Raw genomic sequence first — 22,312 nt, forward strand, 5'->3', positions numbered from 1 at the left:
GTTTTCAGTTATATATATATATATATATATATATATATATATATATGTCGTACCTAGTAGCCAGAACTCACTTCTCAGCCTACTATTCAAGGCCCGATTTGCCTAATAAGCCAAGTTTTCCTGAATTAATATATTTACTATAATTTTTTTCTTATGGAATGATAAAGCAACCCTTTTCTCTATGTATGAGGTCAATTTTTTTTTATTGGAGTTAAAATTAACGTAGATATATGACCGAACCTAAACAACCCTACCTAACCTAACCTAACCTATATTTATGGGTAAGGTTAGGTTAGGTAGCCAAAAAAAGCTAGGTTAGGTTAGGTTAGGTAGACGAAAAAACATTAATTCATGAAAACTTGGCTTATTAGGCAAATCGGGCCTTGAATAGTAGGCTGAGAAGTGCGTTCTGGCTATTAGGTACGACATATATATATATATATATATATATATATATATATATATATATATATATATATATATATATATCTGAAAACTCACACCCCAGAAGTGACTCGAACCCATACTCCCAGAAGCAACGCAACTGGTATGTACAAGACGCCTTAATCCACTTGACCATCACGACCGGACATAATGAGGTGATAGCCGAGGCTATATGAACCACCCCACCGCCGGCACTCGGATAGTTATCTTGGGCATAGCATTTTACCAAATCACCTCATTCTTTGGGGCACACGTGAGGAACACAAATGCGAACAAGCCTGAATGGTCCCCAGGACATATGCAACTGAAAACTCACACCCCAGAAGTGACTCGAACCCATACTCCCAGAAGCAACGCAACTGGTATGTACAAGACGCCTTAATCCACTTGACCATCACGACCGGACATAATGAGGTGATAGCCGAGGCTATATGAACCACCCCACCGCCGGCACTCGGATAGTTATCTTGGGCATAGCATTTTACCAAATCACCTCATTCTTTGGGGCACACGTGAGGAACACAAATGCGAACAAGCCTGAATGGTCCCCAGGACATATGCAACTGAAAACTCACACCCCAGAAGTGACTCGAACCCATACTCCCAGAAGCAACGCAACTGGTATGTACAAGACGCCTTAATCCACTTGACCATCACGACCGGACATAATGAGGTGATAGCCGAGGCTATATGAACCACCCCACCGCCGGCACTCGGATAGTTATCTTGGGCATAGCATTTTACCAAATCACCTCATTCTTTGGGGCACACGTGAGGAACACAAATGCGAACAAGCCTGAATGGTCCCCAGGACATATGCAACTGAAAACTCACACCCCAGAGTTTTTCAGTTGCATATGTCCTGGGGACCATTCAGGCTTGTTCGCATATATATATATATATATATATATATATATATATATATATATATATATATATATATATATATATATATATAATATCACGTGGGCGATGGAACTGGACCTCCAGTTCTTTTTTTATTATTTTTTTAACTAAGTTAAAGTTTTTGGTCTCTCTAAGAGAGACTAAAAGAGAGAATATATTTCGAAAACTCTCTAAGAGAGTTTTGGAAATATATATATATTGCATTATTTTCCAGAAATTTAATCATATACCATAAATTTATTCTATAATAAACCCAAGATTTAACTTGGGAAATGGCGGGAGATAAGATAAGAGAAGCTAACTGTGTGTAAAGGATAAACGGGAGTATAAAGAGAGGGGCGTAAAGTAGCGGGGAAGTGGAGCAACTGTACGTGGCAGGTAAATAATGGCAGACGTAAACACAGTGAATAAAGTGATGGGAGGAGAGGAGGGGGAAGTGGGGGTAACTGTGCCGCGCATACAAATGGCCAGCATAAACACACCTCAAAAGGAATCTCAAGTACAGGAGAATTAGTGAATTGCAGCCTATACAGAGAGTTAATTACAGACCGATACAGTAGAGCGACGGTCTCGCTTCATGCAGGTCGGCGCTCAATCCCCGACCGTCCAAGTGGTTGGGGCACCATTCCTACCCCCCGTCCCATCCCAAATCCTTATCCTTACCCCTTTCCAAGTGCTAAATAGTCGTAATGGCTTGGTGCTTTCCCCTGATAGTTCCTTCCTTCTCCCTCCCCCCCCGCCGCCCCAGTGCACAAAGTAGCGAAAGGGATTATTGGGAAAGAAAACAGTTGACAAACGCGAGTAGATGAGACAGAGAGGCATAAGGGCAGGGTGAGATGTAAGTAATGGCAGAGGTAAATAGGGGGACTGGAGAAGGGAGGGGAAAGTGGGACAACTGTAGTCGACAAGCAAGTGGTTAATATAAATAAAATGTGAAGAGCGGCGGGGAAGTAGTGCAACTGTGCGCATCTCTTAACGACCATGCATGTATGATGTATGTATGTATGATATATGTATGTATAAGAGTAAGAATTCCCGCCAAACACATACCGAAACTACGACGTTGTTACAACGTTCGAACAAGTCTTAACACCTCCTAACCAGTTATAACAACCAATATAGCAAGTTGTAACAACGTTCTAATACGTCATAAACACGTTAAGCCAAGATGTAACAACTTTATTACAAGTTGTAACAAGCGGAAAATAGAGACAGTTTCGGTTTGTGTTTCCAGGGAAGACTACCAAGTGGCCCATGAGTAACTCTCCAAATATGAAGGTAAACGCCTTGAAGGAGACGAGTGACGTCTCCACATTCACACGCTCACCTTAGCACTCTCAGCCACAATGACCTCTTTATCATGAAAACTTTACCGGAAACTTAGCCAAGTTCCCAAAGATTGACTAGTATAGCGAGTTCCTTCTCCACCTCCACCCACCGGATGAGTGCGATGATTAACATATTAACATTATATGTAAATACAATTGTAAATTAGTCATCAGAAGTAGTGAGTCACAACAACGGGGCTGAAGACATAACGACCAGACCACTTATCAGAAGATGGAGAAACAACGACGTTTCGGTCCGTCCTGGACCATTATCAAGTCGAAACGTTGTCGTTCCTTCATCTATTGGTGTGTAGTTTGGTCATTAATGATCATAGGTGTTCAGTACTCGAACCCAACACGTTACTCTGTTTCCTTTCTGGAAGGCAGAAGAGTTAGGGGGGGACATGATCACCACATACAAGATCCTCAAAGGAATTGATAGGGTAGATAAAGACAGGCTCTTTAACACAAGGGGCACACGCACTAGGTATACAGAATAGGTATACATAATAGGTATAGGCTTCATAACAAACTAAATTAAACAGGAATATACAGGACCCAGCCAGTTGCTGATAAACATTCAATCATTAAAATAATTCTCCTCCTCGTCAGACTTCTCTCCATCTTATAATCAATTTTCGCATCATGATTTCCACCCATCTCCTCCATTCCCGCAGCTTCCATGTGAAGTATATCACTGATAAAAACACCTTGATGCATGGCAACTTTCCATCAGGAGCAGACCAGAGAAAACGGCGGGAGGGGAGACTCCTTGTCATCAGAGATACCTACACTAAGTGGTGTATATACACAGAGAGACAGAGAGAGAGAGAGAGAAAGAGAGAGAGAGAGAGAGAGAGAGAGAGAGAGAGAGAGAGAGAGAGAGAGAGAGAGAGAGAGAGAGAGAGAGAGAGAGAGAGAGAGAGAGAGAGAGAGAAAGACAGACAGACAGAGAGAGAGACACAGAGAGAGAGCTCCCACAATAAAGCCACCAGGTCTCGTATATACGTCCCATTACATTAGCCACAAGGCACAAGACTCCTACATCACTCTACACGACATTTAACATGAGTTATCCCTCGCTCTACAAAACCTTTGAGTTATCCCGTTTTCATTAACGTCCAGTGATTTTATTGTTCGTTTAAGAGTTCAAAATGAAGATCCACTCGTTTATCAATTGATTAAATTCCTTTAATAAGAAAAAGACACATTTTGCCATACCACTGAAAGATATATTTACAGTATAATAATTTAAGACTCTTATAATTCGTAGATGTTCAATGCAAATATTTTCCACATGTTTATTTTGCAAGTAAATTATTACTAATGGATTTAAAATAATTAAAATTAAATAATTAATAATTTAATTACCACTACTATAACGGCTGTTTCTACTACAGCACCACTAACCAAAAGATACATATACCACAGCAAGTACTACACCATAATACATCACAAATACACCATGTACTATATACACCTCACCATACACTACACTACACCCCCGCCAACCAGCCCATCAAGGCCCCCCCCCCACACACCACCAGAGCCAAAGAGAAGATGATGGTATATATATATATATATACCTCAGACATGCTCACTTGGAGACTATACATATGTATATGTGTTGCGGCTGTCACCCCCAGCCTCCCCGGCTCATGTACGGAGTTAACACATATACTTGAAAAGGAAATGGAAAAGAGAGAAATATAAAATAAAGGATAAAAGGGGAAAGGAGAAGCGAGAGGATCGTAAGAGAGAATTGGAAACCGAAGACAACGGAAGAGATGAGAGTAAATGGTAGAGGGGAAAGAGGAGAGAGAGAGACGAAAGAGGAAGAGAGGGAGTGGGATAACTAATGTTGGTATCTCTGAGGGTCGTGCTGATGGTCGTTTGCCTTCCTGTGAATCACCTAACAGCCTCGTTCACCTGACGCTACTGATGCGGGAGGAAATGGTCGAGACTGTCAGCCTTGTTTTGTGAGAGAGGCAGAGGGGAAGTGGGGGAGAGTGTGGGGGAGAGAGGGGGAGAATGGGGGAAGGTGTTCATAAGGATTATGACTTCAATAGCATCACGTAGCTAGTGTTTGACACTCTGTACCTCTTCATATAGCCTACGGTAGCTTTATGAATGCAGATGTACTTAAATATGTATATAATATATATATAAAAGAAGTCAAACGTTCTGGTGGGCGGCGGGAGCGTCCGTCCGCACTCCACCACGGCCAGAGGACAAATAACGGTGAAAGACGGAGCTACCTCACGAAGTTGGCAACACCGAAATTTTAGAGCGACGATGCCATTTCTTGATTTCTGTGAGTTCGTGATTTACAATTTGAAAGCTGGTCGATATAATATATATATTTGAACGTGTGTGTGTGTGTGTGTGTGTGTGTGTGTGTGTGTGTGTGTGTGTGTGTGTGTGTGTGTGTGTGTATGTGAGTGTGTATACACGCGCGCATGCGTCATAAGTTCAGTTCCTAAATCACAAACTTTCTTATGAATGTAGTGAAATTGGCCTGGTAAAAAGTGCAGAGCGAGGAACCACTGAAGTATTAACAAACTCTCTTGTCTAGTCTCCGTTTATTGGAATCCAGAGACGCTAAAACTTTACGGAGCAATTAACAGTATACGAGCATGAATACATCTGCATACTGAGCCAGGTGATCAGGGGGGAGAGAGAGAGAGAGAGAGAGAGAGAGAGAGAGAGAGAGAGAGAGAGAGAGAGAGAGAGAGAGAGAGAGAGAGAGAGAGAGAGAGAGGGAGAGAGAGAGGGAGAGAGAGAGAGAGAGAGAGAGAGAGAGAGAGAGAGAGAGAGAGAGAGAGAGAGAGAGAGAGAGAGAGAGAGAGAGAGAGAGAGAGAGAGAGAGAGAGAGAGAATGACAATCAATGAGAAACGTGCATATACATAATCAACATATGAAAGCAATGTCAAATCCATCCCACTTCATCCTATACGTAACATGAATGCTGTTAAAAATACTGTAAAGTTGTCATTCACTCACTACTCTAAAAAGCACCAAGGCAGACATCAAGAGGAACTGCCTTGATACAACGACGTTAATTGTTTTAAATCGATGCAATTCCAAGCCTATTGGGCATTTAATTGTTTATTAAAAGGAGGGAAACAAGGCACAGGGAGATAGAAAGGCAAATGGACAGTATAATTCCATTCCTCTTTCCTGTGATAGAAATCAGAGAACATTGGGAGCGGAGGAGGAAGTTAGCAAGGATGGCAAAGCAATTTTCGAGGCTGTGCGGACACCAAGGCCACCAGAATCTGAAGGGTAAGGAACCTTCTGTATGAATAAAGAATATGTCTGTGTGTAAAGATTTGTATGCCAAAATAAATATGTATGCATGTATATCAAAGTGAATATGAACATGCGTATGTCTACATGTATTTATTTATAGAAAACTTAACTAGTATCTATTTCTACTTAACTATATCTACCTACATCTACGTATACAAGCCATCAAAGATGCATCACATGACTAAAATCTACCCAAAATACATAGCTTCATCAACAACAGCAAACAAAAAACTAACATAAGAAATTTAAACTAAAAACAAATAAGAAACTAAAAAGAAGAAAACCTCAGGAGAAATCGGAAAACGTGCCGACGGCGCCATTACCCTCACAGTTCCCGGCACCCAAAACAATTCCTTCACGGGACGTAAACAGCTGGGCAGGGAACGTTCAACCTGACGCAGCTGATAAACGTTCTTTACTGCAGGTCCCATAACAGTAAAAACGTCCTCACTACCCCCTTCCTCGTTCTCATTGCCGCGGTGAGGCGCTCAGAGACGAAGCTCACTATCAAGAGGTTTAGATATATTACATTGGACGCATGTATATCGTTGACTTGGGGGGGGGGGGGCATGGGTATATCGTTGACTTGGGGGGTCACTCATATATCGTTGACTTGGGGGGGGGCATGGATATATCGTTGACTTGGGGGGTCACTCATATATCGTTGACTTGGGGGGGGGGGCAGCATGGATATGATGAATGTGTATAGTAATGAAGGCAGCAATTAAGGTAAGCTGGATAACTTAGTGAGGAAAATGCGTTAAAGAAGGGAGTTGAACAAGAGAGACAGACATCACCACATCACCATGGTGAGGGGGATAACAAGTCAATTATAAAAGGGATTAAACAATTAAGTGAGTGACCCCAGGTAAGTGAGTTACGGTGTAGTGAGGAAGAGTAGCGAGCAAGAAACTTAAGTAAGCGTGAGGTGGACACATATAAGCTTAAGTAAGCGTGAGGTGGACACATATAAGCTTAAGTAAGCGTGAGGTGGACACATATAAGCTTGAGTAAGCGTGAGGTGGACACATATAAGCTTGAATAAGCGTGAGGTGGACACATATAAGCTTAAGTAAGCTTGAGGTGGACACATATAAGCTTAAGTAAGCGTGAGGTGGACACATATAAGCTTAAGTAAGCGTGAGGTGGACACATATAAGCTTAAGTAAGCGTGAGGTGAACACTTATAAGCTTAAGTAAGCGTGAGGTGGACACATACAAGCTTAAGTAAGCGTGAGGTGGACACATATAAGCTTAAGTAAGCGTGAGGTGAACACTTATAAGCTTAAGTAAGCGTGAGGTGGACACATACAAGCTTAAGTAAGCGTGAGGTGGACACTTATAAGCTTAAGTAAGCGTGAGGTGGACACATATAAGCTTAAGTAAGCGTGAGGTGGACACATATAAGCTTAAGTAAGCGTGAGGTGAACACTTATAAGCTTAAGTAAGCGTGAGGTGGACACATACAAGCTTAAGTAAGCGTGAGGTGGACACTTATAAGCTTAAGTAAGCGTGAGGTGGACACATATAAGCTTAAGTAAGCGTGAGGTGGACACATAAGCTTAAGTAAGCGTGAGGTGGACACATATAAGTTGTGTTAAGTCAGACAAGGGGTGATGTGTCGGGTCCGGATACACGTGGAAGGGAGAGAGGAGAAGCAAAGGCAGGAAAGAGGGGAAAAAATGATAATTAAACCTGTGTGGTGAGGGAGAAAGAGCAACAGAAGAGGGAGGGGTGAGGGGAGAGAGAGAGAGGGGGAGGGGTGAGGGGAGAGAGAGAGAGGGGATCTCACATGCCAGAGGGCAATCCAGCTCACACACACCCGCAACAATTAACGCACTTAACACGGACTCATAATTAACTCTGTATTGACTCTACAGGTTTGGAAGTCAGTACAAACCTGCTACGCACTTGATGTGTTTATCTTCTCTCTTATGAATCCCCGGAGTGTGTATCTACACGGCCAGTAACCAGGGGTTCGACCCCCACGGCTAAATATAATGGATCACGTGCTACAAATGTCAACACTACTCATAAAGGCTGTTAATTATCAATTATTGTTTTATGGAAACTGCTAATTACAGTATATGGGAAGGGATTACACAATTTTTAAACGAAATAAATCGTCTCCTGCTAATTGTGTTCCTGGCGATTTAATGGCGACGTCCCACTAGGTAAGGATGAGAGATAAAGATGTTTCGTATGGCGATGCTGTGAGAAATGATATGATATTCATCTGCTGGTATGTTAGTTAACCATCAAGTGATCTCTCTCTCTCTCTCTCTCTCTCTCTCTCTCTCTCTCTCTCTCTCTCTCTCTCTCTCTCTCTCTCTCTCTCTCTCTCTCTCTCTCTCTCTCTCCTCTCTCTCTCTCTCTCTCTCTCTCTCTCTCCTCTCTCTCTCTCTCTCTCTCTCTCTCTCTCTCCTCTCTCTCTCTCTCACTCTCTCTCTCTCTCTCTCTCTCTCTCTCTCTCTCTCTCTCTCTCTCTCTCTCTCTCTCTCTCTCTCTCTCTCTCTCTCTCTCTCTCTCTCTCTCTCTCTCCCTCTCTCTCTCTCTCTCTCTCTCTCTCTCTCTCTCTCTCTCTCTCTCTCTCTCTCTCTCTCTCTCTCTCTCTCTCTCCCTCTCTCTCTCTCCCTCTCTCTCTCTCTCTCTCTCTCTCTCTCTCTCTCTCTCTCTCTCTCTCTCTCTCTCTCTCTCTCTCTCTCTCTCTCTCCTCTCTCTCTCACTCTCTCTCTCTCCCTCTCTCTCTCTCCCTCTCTCTCTCTCTCTCTCTCTCTCTCTCTCTCTCTCTCTCTCTCTCTCTCTCTCTCTCTCTCCCTCTCTCTCTCTCCCTCTCTCTCTCTCTCTCTCTCTCTCTCTCTCTCTCTCTCTCTCTCTTTTTTTTTTTTTTTTTTTTTTTTTTAAACTAAGACTAGGATTCATAAGGGATGCCTAATAACATACCTATTGAAACTGCAAGCAAGAGCTGTTATCCTACCTCAGCTCATCTGAAGCCTACACCTAGAAACTCATTTATTACATAAGAGTATACTTTGAAACTAACACAATGGGAACTATCATATATTAACTTATGTAAGCTAAGTTGAAACCTACTCCTAGATGCCCATTTATTTCATGAGCCTGGTATTTTTTGCTTTAGAAGGAATAGCCTTTATTCATTAAAAACATTAAGTAACAATCATAAAAGGAACAGGATGATCTTGTAGCCAGCTGTGTGCCAGAGTCTTCATGTGAACAGTTGACCTGATCTCCCGTGTATCAATCTGTTGAGCGAACAAGTTCCAGATGCGAGTAAGTCTCGGAAGGAATGAACGCTGATGGAGTGATGTTCTTGAGAATGGCACTTCCAGCATGAGACTGTTGAAGGTTGAGAGCCTAGTGTTACGAGTGGGAACTACTGGTACTCCACGGAGTTGGGCCAAGTGCGGAACTTTGAGGATGTTGGCCTTGTACTCTCTCTCTCTCTCTCTCTCTCTCTCTCTCTCTCTCTCTCTCTCTCTCCCTCTCTCTCTCTCCCTCTCTCTCTCTCTCTCTCTCTCTCTCTCTCTCTCTCTCTCTCTCTCTCTCTCTCTCTCTCTCTCTCTCTCTCTCTCTCTCTCTCTCTCTCTCCCTCTCTCTCTCTCCCTCTCTCTCTCTCCCTCTCTCTCTCTCTCTCTCTCTCTCTCTCTCTCTCTCTCTCTCTCTCTCTCTCTCTCTCTCTCTCTCTCTCTCTCTCTTTCTCTCTCGCTCTCTCCTTATGAATTACAGTAAGAAATATGACATATTTTCCGCATCACCGGCAAACTTTTCTTATCCGACAAATGGGTGTCGGTATCCAGCGTGACACAGTTTGTGGAGATGTCCGCAAGTTGTAACTTTGGACGCGGAGTCACATCACATTCTGAAGAAGTTCTAACATGCAGCGGTGATAGTGTGCTGGAGGCTTCACCCCTCTGATTATGGTGGGTCTTGGTGGGTGGTGGTGGGTGGTGGTGGGTCTTGGTGGGTGGTGGTGGGTCTTGGTGGGTGGTGGTGGGGCTTGGTGGGTGGTGGTGGGTCTTGGTGGGTGGTGGTGGGTGGTGGTGGGTCTTGGTGGGTGGTGATGGGTGGTGGTGGGTCTTGGTGGGTGGTGGTGGGTCTTGGTGGGTAGTGGTGGGTGGTGGTGGACAGTGTTAGTGACAGTGAATGCTTCCCTACATTCCTTCGGTTCATTTGCGTTTCCAGCTTCCACCTGAGTCCTGGCGTCCTACTATCAATTTAAAGAGGCTATCCTTGTCCTCCTATATCTATTCCCCCTCATTATCTTGTATGTTGGGATCATATCCCTTTTGTTCTTTCTATCTTCTAAGGTTCTAAGATTTACTTCCATTAGCCTATTCTCGTAGCTTAAGCCTATTAGCACTGGTACCAATCTTGTTGCAAACCTTTGTGCGTTTCAATTTTAACTTTATGCTTCACGAGGTGCGAATTTCATACCAGTGCTGCATATTCCAGTATTGGTCTGACATATGTTGTGTACATTGCCTCGAAGGAGTCCTGATTTAGATTTGTAAACGATGTTCTTACAGTGGCCAGCGTCCCATATGCTGATGATGTTCCCCTTCAGGTGTGGACAACTTGTTCTCCTCTCTCCTCTGTCTTTCTTCATTACTTTACAATTGTTGGGACTGAATTCTAACAACCATTTCTTTGACCACTCCTGGAGTTTGTCTAGGTCCTCCTGTAAATTCCCTCAGTCCTTATCAGCTTAGCGTCATCTGCAAACATTGACGTGTACGAACTTACTCCCTCGGGCAGGTCGATTACATAAATTTAGAACAACAATGGTCCCAGGACAGAGCCTTGTGGAACCCCACTTGTTACATTCCTCCAGCTTGAAACCTCTCTGGGTGTAACTCCTGGCTTTCTTGTACAGCAGTCTTTCATGAAGAACGGTCTCAAATCCTTTATGCCAATCTAGGAAAATACGGTCTACCGAGACTTCTTGTTCCTGTCTTATTTTAGCAGCCATGTCACAGACCTCAATCAAATTTATCAGGCACGACTTTACCTTTCTAAATCCATGTTGAGGTTTGTCAGGTAGCCTGGCCTCTCTCACTCTCTCTCAAGGTGCTCCACCATTCTCTTCACGATTACTTTCTGCGAATCACAATCCGTGTCTGGAGTATGCCTCCATTGCTTCACAATCCGTGTATGGAGTACGAGTACTCATCATTAGTCAATGTATGTTTGAATATATCTATGTTGTAAATGTGTGCATGACTGTGTTCGCCCATTTATTCACACTGTACTTATGTATGAAAGAATGCCCGTACCTTTCTCTCCTCCGTTGCCTCTCCTTGTTTATCAGGGTCTGTCTCTCCTCCTCTTCCTTCTCCTCCTCCTCCTAGTCTGCTCTCACCCCCCCCTTCTTCCCTCTTGGTGGTTCCGGCCTGAGTCGCCTTTTTCCATTTAGTGTTATTTAGCGGCGCTGAGGGCGTCTCTGGCGTAAGATGTTCTGATCCTGAAGTAGGAAGAGCTTTCTGAGGAAGGAGATCGAAGCGGTCGCTAGCGTTGTTGTGTTTGTTGATGGTGTTGAGGTGTTGACCAGACCACACACTAGAAGGTGAAGGGACGACGACGTTTCGGTCCGTCCTGGACCATTCTCAAGTCGATTGTGTTGATGCCCTTTGTTGATGGTGTTCACTTATGAAGGAGTAGATTAATAGTGTTCGCTCTAGGGATCCGCTGATAGTGTTCTACCCACACTACCTATCTACCCAATATTGCGGTAGTGACTGACTAGATAAACAAGCAAGAAACACCTGTATTTTATAATCTACAGCCTTTTATAATATATATATACATATATATATGTATATATATATATATATATATATATATATATATATATATATATATATATATATATATATATATATATATATATATATATATATATATATGCACAGACTACCCTATTCCAGTAGCTTCAGCTACTGGAATAGGGTAGTCTGTGCATTAAGCATTTGGCACTGAGTTTTCCCATATAACAGGAACCGATGAAAGAGCATCCGAGGTCCCACACTATCTCATTGCCTGGGAGAGGATTGGAATTCTGGTTGGTTAAATACCCCAGAATTCCTACCTCTCTTTATGGCTTTGAAGTATAGTGTAGTGGATACAGCATGCAACTGCCACCTTGTTGGCCAGTGTTCGAGTCCCCTCGTGGGTTGAGTGTCTAAAAAGTTATATATATATATATATATAGTAAAAAAAATAACAAATTATATTACATAAACAAGGCAAAACCAGAATGAGGGCAATAAAGAAAACGTAAGAGGGAGAATCCACAATATATCAGAGGGAGACTGAAGAAAAGAAGAAGAAGGGCTTACTAACAGACGACAGATGAGGCCAATCACATGAGAAGAGGCAGCTATGAGGGGATTAAATATCCCCATGACGAGAGAATGGGATGAAAAAATGGGATTCATTTAGGATGATCAAGGGGACGAGGTGGTGATGGGGGGGGGGACAGGTCAGTCCAGACGGGAACAGGCTGTCTGTAAGGACGGAGGTTCGAGTCACGGCCCTGAATATAATGTAAACAAATAAATTATTTAGAACCTGAGAGGTTTAGAAAAGATCTTAAATGGTCGTAGTTAGACGGTTAACAGAGCTTGTGACTAAGCTGTCAAGAGACGGAATCAGCTGTGACAGATGTAAATTATCTTACGAGACAGATGTAAATAATCTTACGATACAGATGTAAATTGATCTTACACACTGAGGTTGTCAAGGAAGACCAATGCACTGGGTAAGAGAAGGTTGAAGAGGGTGGCCCCCATACATTCCTATTCTTGAGAACAAGTAGGACAAAGCACTACCAACTTGTGGACAAATTACATCACAAATATGTTTGGAAAGGACAGATTAAGGGAGCTCAATTGAACCCCATTAGCTGAGAGATGGGACCATAGGAGACATGATCACTGCTTAAATAATTCAAGGGAAAATCAAATACAGTCGTGAGGAGGGGGGGGACACGAACCTGACACCTGGGTACTCCCAAGCACACGATTTAAGCCACTGAACCACGATATGCTGCAAGTAATGTTACCCAGATTACAAGGTTCGAATCGCCTCATGGCTCCAACTGATTTTCTCAGTATCATTATTATTTTTGTTTTTAGATGTAGATGTAGGCTTATTTATATTAAAATCAGTAATGTATAGAGCTCTCTCTCTCTCTCTCTCACCTAGGGGCTAGGTGAGGAGGGAGAGGGAGGGGCTAGGGGGTGCTAGGAGCTAGGAAAGGTCAGAGAGGGGGGAGGGGAAGGGGGGGAGGGGGAGGGTCACCACAAATATTGGGGAAGGTGTGCTGGCATCACCCGCGATCTCTCTGCTTTAGTAAACCTGGGAAATTTTACCTTAAAGGTGACCGCAGGTGCTTTTAGTCACCTGGTGCAGGTGGTGTGTAGGTGTGTGTGTGTGTGTGTGTGTGTGTGTGTGTGTGTGTGTGTGTGTGTGTGTGTGTGTGTGTGTGTGTGTGAATATATGAGAAAAGGACAGAGTAGGGGGAGAGAGAAAGGAGAGAGGAAAGGTAAAAGAGAGAATAGGAGGAGAAGAATAACTAGCAACAGAAAAAGATAAGAGAGAGAGAGAGACAGAAAATGAGTAATAGATATAAACCAATCGAGAATTAAGATAACAAAATTATGAAATACAAACCAGGAAAAAATATAATACAGAAAGCAATCAAGTTTCGACAAAAAATGGAGTGAAAATAATGGTTGTGGGAAGACAAAAAATGGCCCGGGACGAGCAGGGACTCAAGTAAAGATGAGACCCTCCTCCGGGCGCCCACAAGCCGCTTCTCTTCCACCTAATATTCATAGCCACAACTGACACTAAGACTGGCTACAATGTAGTGTGGATCCTGCAGTCGTGCCCACCGTTGCTGGTTCCGGTCCTGGCCCGGGAACCACAGTGCCTTTTTTCCTCTGTCGACTGTTTTATCTCTTGTTTATACCAATCACTTTATCAGTTTTTCTGCAGTTTTTATTCTGTTTCGGGATTACAAAAAGAGAGCTGAATTCCATTGACCTCTGGAGGAAAAATTTGGGTAAAAAATCATGACCTGGATTTTTGTAGTCGTGTGTAATACTTCATGTGAAAGAAAAACACAAATTCACACACACACACACACACACACACACACACACACACACACACACACACACACACACACACACACACACACACACACACATACACACACACACACCCAGCAAACACACACACACACACACACCCAGCAAACACACACACACACACACACCCAGCAAACACACACACACACACACACACCCAGCAAAAACACACACACACACACACACCCAGCAAACACACACACACCCAGCAAAAACACACACACACACACCCAGCAAACACACACACACACACACACACACACACACACACACACACACACACACACACACACACACACACACACACACACACACACACACACACACACCCAGCAAACACACACACACACACACACAGCAAAAACACACACACACACACACACACCCAACAAACACACACACACACACACACACACACACACACACACACACACACACACACACACACACACACACACACACACACACACACACACACACACACACCCAGCAAACACACACACACACACACACAGCAAAAACACACACACACACACACACACCCAACAAACACACACACACACACACACACCCAGCAAACACACACACACACACACACACACACACACACACACACACACACACACACACACACACACACACACACACACACACCCAGCAAACACAGAACGTTTGTGGACGTTTTTAAATGGTGCCACTAAGGTAATACTGTAACTTTTGACATAAATACGTATTTCTGACGTTCTTAAAATCAAAGGATATAACTAAAAACGGCGCCCCCCCCTCACTATGTCTACAAACTCCCCCACCGCCACACCCACACCACACACCACCACACCACACATCCCTACAACCCACACCACACCCCCACACCACACACCACCACACACCCACACACCACACCCCCACACCACACATCCCTACAACCCACACCACACCACATTTCACCACCCCCCCACACGCACGTACCCGACCATACACCCTCACACCCACCAACGTGTCACCAACAACAGCCCCGTCAACTACAAAAGCACCAACAAAAGTCAACAAAAGCAACACTACCGGGAACACCAAGACAATAAAAGAACCTGATTATTTAACCTCTATTTATATATATCTGAATACAACACCTCGCGATGTGCATTTGTTTTACTTGTGGCTGTTGTTGTAATTATAATACAACCACTTGGCCTGTAACATGTGGCTTCTTGCACCTATGTTACACACCTGCCTTCCAACACCTGTGTTACCACATCTAACCACATAGGGGTGTTACCACATACGGGGGCCTGACGGCTGAGTGGACAGCGCTCGGGGCTCGTAGTCCTAAGGGTCCAGCTTCGATCCCCAGCGCAGGGAGAAACAAATGGTAGAGTTTCCCTGACGTCCCCTGTTCACCTAGCAGTAAATAGGTACCTGGGAGTTAGACAGCTGCTACGGGCTGCTTCCTGGGGATGTGTGTGTGTGAAAATTAGGATTAAGGACTTGCTCGAAACGCTATGCGTACTAGTGGCTGTACAAGAATGTAAAAACTCTTGTATAAATAAATAAAAAATATATATAGATGTGTCTTACTTAAGTTAGCCCAGGTACACCTGTCTGTCTCATGAACCTACCTACATCTGTCTTTCCAATTTGTCAAAAAGGGACAAGACAATTTGGAAACTTCTTGAAAATATTTTACATGTAAAAAACCTCCTTTGCGATCCAGAGCACGTGTAATTTGCATACAAATATCTTAAATTACTCTCTCTCTCTCTCAACCAATAATAATAGAGAATGTCTCATGAATGCCATTCATGAGCCAATCAGAACGCTAGACCTGACTGCTGGAAATTCGTCTTAAGTTGTGTGGGTAGAACAGGACGTTGTTGTTATAGATTAAGCTACTGGGAACAAGTTCCAAGTAGCACGGGCTATGGTGAGCCCGTAGTGGAACAGGACGCTCCCGCTCTACTTTTAAGCCGTCGTTATTTATACTGGAGGAAAAAAATGTTAGTTTGATGGTATTACCCGGGTGGTGGCGCGCTGGAGATGAAGTGTCGGGCTCACTTTGCAGTTTGCAGGTCCTGGGTTCGATCCACGCCGCCACTACCACCACGCCCTCCCTCCCTCCCATCCCACGCACCTACCCTCTATCCCATTCCCTCTCCGGCAATATAGTAGGAGGGGATGGGGGGGGGGGGGGGTGAAGAAGATATAGTAAATCATGGCGGGCTGTCCGCCTTGCTGACACCCCGGGCGTGTTTTTCAGTAAAGCTTGCTCTCTTTTGCTGTGGTGTGTGTGTGTGTGTGTGTGTGTGTGTGTGTGTGTGTGTGTGTGTGTGTGTGTGTGTGTGTGTGTGTGTGTGTGTGTGTGTGTGTACCTCCCTAGATGTTGTCGCAGAGTGGAGCTTTACACCTTAATCCCTTTTTCATTATTTTTCCCTGCTTCACCTTTTTTACCAAAATATCCTCTTATTTCTTGGTTGATCTGTGTTTCCCTCTTCTAATCATGTTATCTGGAATAACACTACAAAAATGCAATCTGGGGATGTACAAACATTTGTTCCTTTCTCAATTTCCTTTAATGCTTTTTGAGGTGGGGCTGCATATTCTAAAAATGTTCTTACGTAGGTGACGTACAGTGATCTGAAGATCTCCTTACCAAGTTTCCTTAAGGATTTTTTGTTATGAAAAGATCTTTCAGCGGGGCGATTACCTTTCACTGTGGTTGAAAGTGAAGAAACATTTCCTTTCACTGTGGCTGAAAGTGAAGAAACATTTCCTTTCACTGTGGCTGAAAGTGAAGAAACATTTCCTTTCACTTTCCTTTAGATTCATCACCTGGCACTTGCCTGGCAGTGAATTCCTGTAATCATTTCCTTGAGCAACTCCTTGGTCTATTTAAGTCGTCTGGGAGGAGTACAAACTTCCGTTTAAGAGTCATTAACAAGTCAGACCCCAACATTTACATGGCGCTTGACAGCTGAGTGGACAGCGCTTCGGATTCGTAGTCCTGAGGATCCGTGTTCGATCCCCGGTGAAGGCGGAGACAAATGGGTAAAAAGTTTCTTTCACCCTGATGCCCCTGTTACCTAGCAGTAAATAGGTACATGGGAGTTTGATAGATGCTACGGGCTGGGTGCTTCCTGGGGATGGAGGCCTAGTCGAGGACCGGGCCGCGGGGACACTAAAGCCCCGAAATCATCTCAAGATAACCTCAAGATGGTGGCCGCTTGCCGCCAACACATCCAACACCTGCCGGTCACTTGGGTCATAATATAACGGGCTCACCATAGCCCGTGCTACTTGGAACATTACGCTCCAAGTAGCAAATCTTAAACAACACTTGGGTGTACAAGTGTCCCTCCACAATAAACAATAAACTACCTCGTCTCGATACCATACACACACACACACACAACGCCTCCTGCAAACTGATTGGATAACTTTACCAACTACGATAATTGCCAGCGATCTCCAACTTTACCCATAAACCAGATGATATACTTCACCGCGACACTAATCCCGACCAAATTCATATCCGCGCAAAACTAACTTGTTTCCCCTCCTTACCTGTTTCACTTGAGCTTACGATGATAGGGCTGGTGTAACTCCTTCCCATCCTAAGTGAGGGATTTGTGAAATTGAAAAAACGATAAGTTGAAAATACCTTTTTACACCCTTGGGGGGGGGGGGTGTTGGGGGGGGGGGAAGGGAAGATGAAGGGTAAGGGCAGGAAAGGCTTTAATCAGGTTATCAGCTGGTGATCAAAGAGGCTGTTGGAGTGAGGTGAAGGTAAGGCTAGGACGCTCACACATTCATCTTTCTCTTTTACCTTTTAGCATTTTGTGTTTTTTTTTCCTCTTTCCTTCCTCTTCTCTCTGTCTCTCTCTCTCTCTCTCTCTCTCTCTCTCTCTCTCTCTCTCTCTCTCTCTCTGTCTCTCTCTCTGTCTCTGTCTCTGTCTCTCTCTCTCTCTCTCTCTCTCTCTCTCTCTCTCTCTCTCTCTCTCTCTCTCTCTCTCTCTCTCTCTCTCTCTCTGTCTCTCTCTCTCTCTCTCTCTCTCTCTGTCTCTCTCTCTCTCTCTCTCTCTCTCTCTCTCTCTCTCTCTCTCTCTCTCTCTCTCTCTCTCTCTCTCTCTCTCTCTCTCTCTCTCTCTCTCTCTCTCTCTCTGTTTGTCTCTCTCTCTCTCTGTTTGTCTCTCTCTCTCTCTCTCTCTCTGTCTCTCTCTCTCTCTGTCTCTCTCTCTCTCTCTCTCTCTCTCTCTCTCTCTCTCTCTCTCTCTCTCTCTCTCTCTCTCTCTCTCTCTCTCTCTCTCTGTCTCTCTGTCTCTCTGTCTCTCTCTCTCTCTCTCTCTCTCTCTCTCTCTCTCTCTCTCTCTCTCTCTCTCTCTCTCTCTCTGTCTCTCTCTCTCTCTCTCTCTCTCCTCGCATATGCCGCAGACGTTATTCTCTTTATGTGGGCTTCAGGAGACAGGTTTGGTGTGATATCAACTCCTAGATCTTTCTCTCTGTCTGTTTCATTAAGTACTTCATCTCCTATTCTGTATCCTGTGCCTGGCCTCCTGTTTCCACTGCCTAGTTTCATTACTTTGCATTTACTCGGGTTGAACTTCAACAGCCATTTGTTGGACCATTCACTCAGTCTATCCAGGTCATCTTGTAGCCTCCTACTATCATCCTCTGTTTCAATCCTCCTCATAATTTTTGCATCGTCGGCAAACATTGAGAGGAACGAATCTATACCCTCTGGGAGATCATTTACATATACCAGAAACAGTATAGGTCCAAGGACTGACCCCTGCGGGACTCCTATTGTGACGTCTCGCCAATCTGAGACCTCACCCCTCACACAGACTCGTTGTCTCCTGTTGCTTAGGTACTCCTCTATCCACCGGAGTACCTTCCCTCTCACTCCAGCCTGCATCTCCAACTTTCTCACTAGCCTCTTGTGTGGCACTGTATCAAAGGCTTTCTGACAATCCAAAAATATGCAGTCTGCCCACCCTTCTCTTTCTTGCCTTATTTTTGTTGCCTGGTCGTAGAATTCAAGTAACCCTGTGAGGCAGGACCTGCCATCCCTGAACCCATGTTGATGCTGTGTTACAAAGTGTGTGTGTGTGTGTGTGTGTGTGTGTGTGTGTGTGTGTGTGTGTGTGTGTGTGTGTGTGTGTGTGTTCAGTACAAAGTTCTTGCATTGTTAAAACACGAACAAATATCATTGTGGTTAACTTGATAGTTTGACTGGCGGGTGTTTATGTTCCTCAACAGTGTCAGAACTACCTAATTTATGCATCCAATCCCCTCGTGACTGTTGATCCAACTAACCGGGGTCACTGTACCCCAGTGACCCAGTGACCTCTGACCTCCGGGAGATACTTCACAGCCTCCGTGGCTTTATCTCAGCCAATGTTGCCAACGTCTTCAATTATTCACAGTGTTGCCAGCACAGGAGAACAGCCCTGTATGTGTGTGCTCACCTAGTTGTGCTTGCGGGGGTTGAGCTCTGGCTCTTTGGTCCCGCCTCTCAACAGTCAATCAAACAGGTGTGCTCACCTGTTTGTGCCTGTAGGAACGAGCTTCAGAACTTGGGACTCGTCTTTCTAGTCTGGTACGTTGACTTCCGATATACGTATCCTAAATATTATATACTTTTTTTGGATAAAATGGCTTTTGTAATCTCCTGAGATGCTACATTAATTTGTTTTTATGTTTAAAGTGCAGATTATCGCAGCTCAATTGGTTATCGGTATCTCCAACTTCCTGCCATTGCTATCATCACTTGTTGCTGTTCGATATCAGTTATCCTCGTATATCTTCGTCACACTCCTCCAGAGGTGAGCCTTGACAGCACGCTGGACGCGTGATCCTGTGGTCTCAGGTTCGATCCCGGGCGCCGGCGAGAAACAATGGGCAGAGTTTCTTTCACCCTAAGCCCCTGTTACCTAGCAGTAAATAGGTACCTGGGAGTTGGTCAGCTGTCACGGGCTGCTTCCTAGTGTGTGTGTGTGTGTGTGTGTGTGTGTGTGTGTGTGTGTGTGTGTGTGTGTGTGTGTGTGTGTGTGTGTGTGTGTATAACATATCTATGTACCCACCTGTGTATGTATATGGGAATACATGTATGAATATGCGCACCTTTCTTGTACACTAGAATACATGTACGTACAAATATATACATGTATGATGATACATGTATACATATGCACATGAGTACGTAAATACATGTATGAGCATACATGTGGGTACACGTCACACAGTTATCCACGTATATGTATTAACAACTGTACATACATCATTAACATCAACATACCTCACTGAAACCACAAAACACAAAATCCTAATATATTAAACAAATCCCTACCGCTTAAATATTAAAAAATTACAAGTTCAGCTTCAGCTGAAAAAAAGGATTTACTGACCAGCTCTTCATAAAAAAAGTATATATATATTTATATATATATAAAAGTTATTAACAATTGGTATCTTGAGATCATTTCGGGGCTTAGCGTCCTAGCGGCCCGGTCCTCGACCAGGCCTCCTCAGGGTGAAGCATCACTTCGCCAACCACAACAAGCCGCTGGATCCAATATTCTCCCCCCCCCACAAGCGCCTCTCTCACGTCTCTGTGGACACTCTCAACACCTTTCACACTAGAATAAAGTTACGAATTCCTGAGCGTCTCCAGTCAGGAATAATTTCATTGGATATTCCAGGCGGCGGAACCCTCCCCCCCCTCACGCAGGGAGGGGGGCGTGGAGGGGAGACTTGAGGATATATATATATATATATATATATATATATATATATATATATATATATATATATATATATATATATATATATCCGAACAAGCCTGAATGGTCCCCAGGACAATATGCAACTGAAAACTCACACCCCAGAAGTGACTCGAACCCATACTCCCAGGAGCAACGCAACTGGTATGTACAAGACGCCTTAATCCACTTGACCATCACGACCGGACATAATGAGGTGATAGCCGAGGCTATTTGAACCACCCCACCGCCGGCACTCGGATAGTAATCTTGGGCATAGCATTTTACCAAATCACCTCATTCTTTGGGGCACACGTGAGGAACACAAATGCGAACAAGCCTGAATGGTCCCCAGGACAATATGCAACTGAAAACTCACACCCCAGAAGTGACTCGAACCCATACTCCCAGGAGCAACGCAACTGGTATGTACAAGACGCCTTAATCCACTTGACCATCACGACCGGACATAATGAGGTGATAGCCGAGGCTATTTGAACCACCCCACCACCGGTACTCGGATAGTAATCTTGGGCATAGCATTTTACCAAATCACCTCATTCTTTGGGGCTCCCAGTTGCGTTGCTCCTGGGAGTATGGGTTCGAGTCACTTCTGGGGTGTGAGTTTTCAGTTATATATATATACGGACGATTCACGAAGCAGTTACGCAAGCACTTACGAACCTGTACATCTTTTCTCAATCTTTGGCGGCTTTGTTTACAAATATTAAACAGTTTAGAAGCATTAAAACTTGCCAATCAACTGTTGTCATTGTTATAAACAGCCTCCTGGTGCTTCGGAGTTCATTAACCTTTTAATATTTGTAAACAAAGCCGCCAAAGATTGAGAAAAGATGTACAGGTTCGTAAGTGCTTGCGTAACTGCTTCGTGAATCTGGCCCCCGAGTAATAACGTTACAAGTGATGACCATGAGAGTGGCTATAGGCCTCTCTCAAGCACTCCCTGGTGAGTGGCACTCTAGGCACTGTGGCCAAGATAGAGTTGAGTGGATGGCAGTCAGAGGCTTCACAATGTCGAGTAAACTCATCAAAGATCTCTCACCTTCAATGGTTGCGTCAGCCACACTGCCATACAAGGCCCTCCACCTCCAGGAAGGGACATTCTCCCTGTTCATCTTGCGTCATGCAGTGTTGCATGTCCTGTTGCTCGTCGTGCAATACTCACTCCTCCCAGCTCGTCTACACAATCCTGCAATCAACCGTAGGCTTAATGACACTCCCCCTACAACATGACACAGCATTACACAAAAATGGTTACAACATTGGTTACATGCAGGGTACAAGGCTACTTGTCACAGGTTGTACAGCTCCTGCTCCTCAGATGGCGGGCAGGAACCATGGATACAGTAGGCATTTCCTTAGTGTGGCGGA

The 22,312-nt window shown here is 44.2% G+C and overlaps 1 protein-coding gene across 1 annotated transcript in view; it reads right to left on the minus strand.

The window, feature by feature from the left end:
• Cyt-b5-r (Cytochrome b5-related) overlaps positions 1 to 22,058 on the minus strand; it is a 59,589-nt gene extending 37,531 nt beyond the window's left edge. The window contains exon 1 of the mRNA XM_069311132.1: positions 21,984 to 22,058. Within this exon, the coding sequence (XP_069167233.1) occupies positions 21,984 to 22,043 (60 nt within the window). The 5' untranslated portion in view covers positions 22,044 to 22,058. The remainder of the gene's footprint in view (positions 1 to 21,983) is intronic.
• Positions 22,059 to 22,312: the final 254 nt, after the last annotated feature.

Source organism: Procambarus clarkii, chromosome 69, assembly GCF_040958095.1.
Source record: "Procambarus clarkii isolate CNS0578487 chromosome 69, FALCON_Pclarkii_2.0, whole genome shotgun sequence".
Taxonomy (NCBI): domain Eukaryota; kingdom Metazoa; phylum Arthropoda; class Malacostraca; order Decapoda; family Cambaridae; genus Procambarus; species Procambarus clarkii.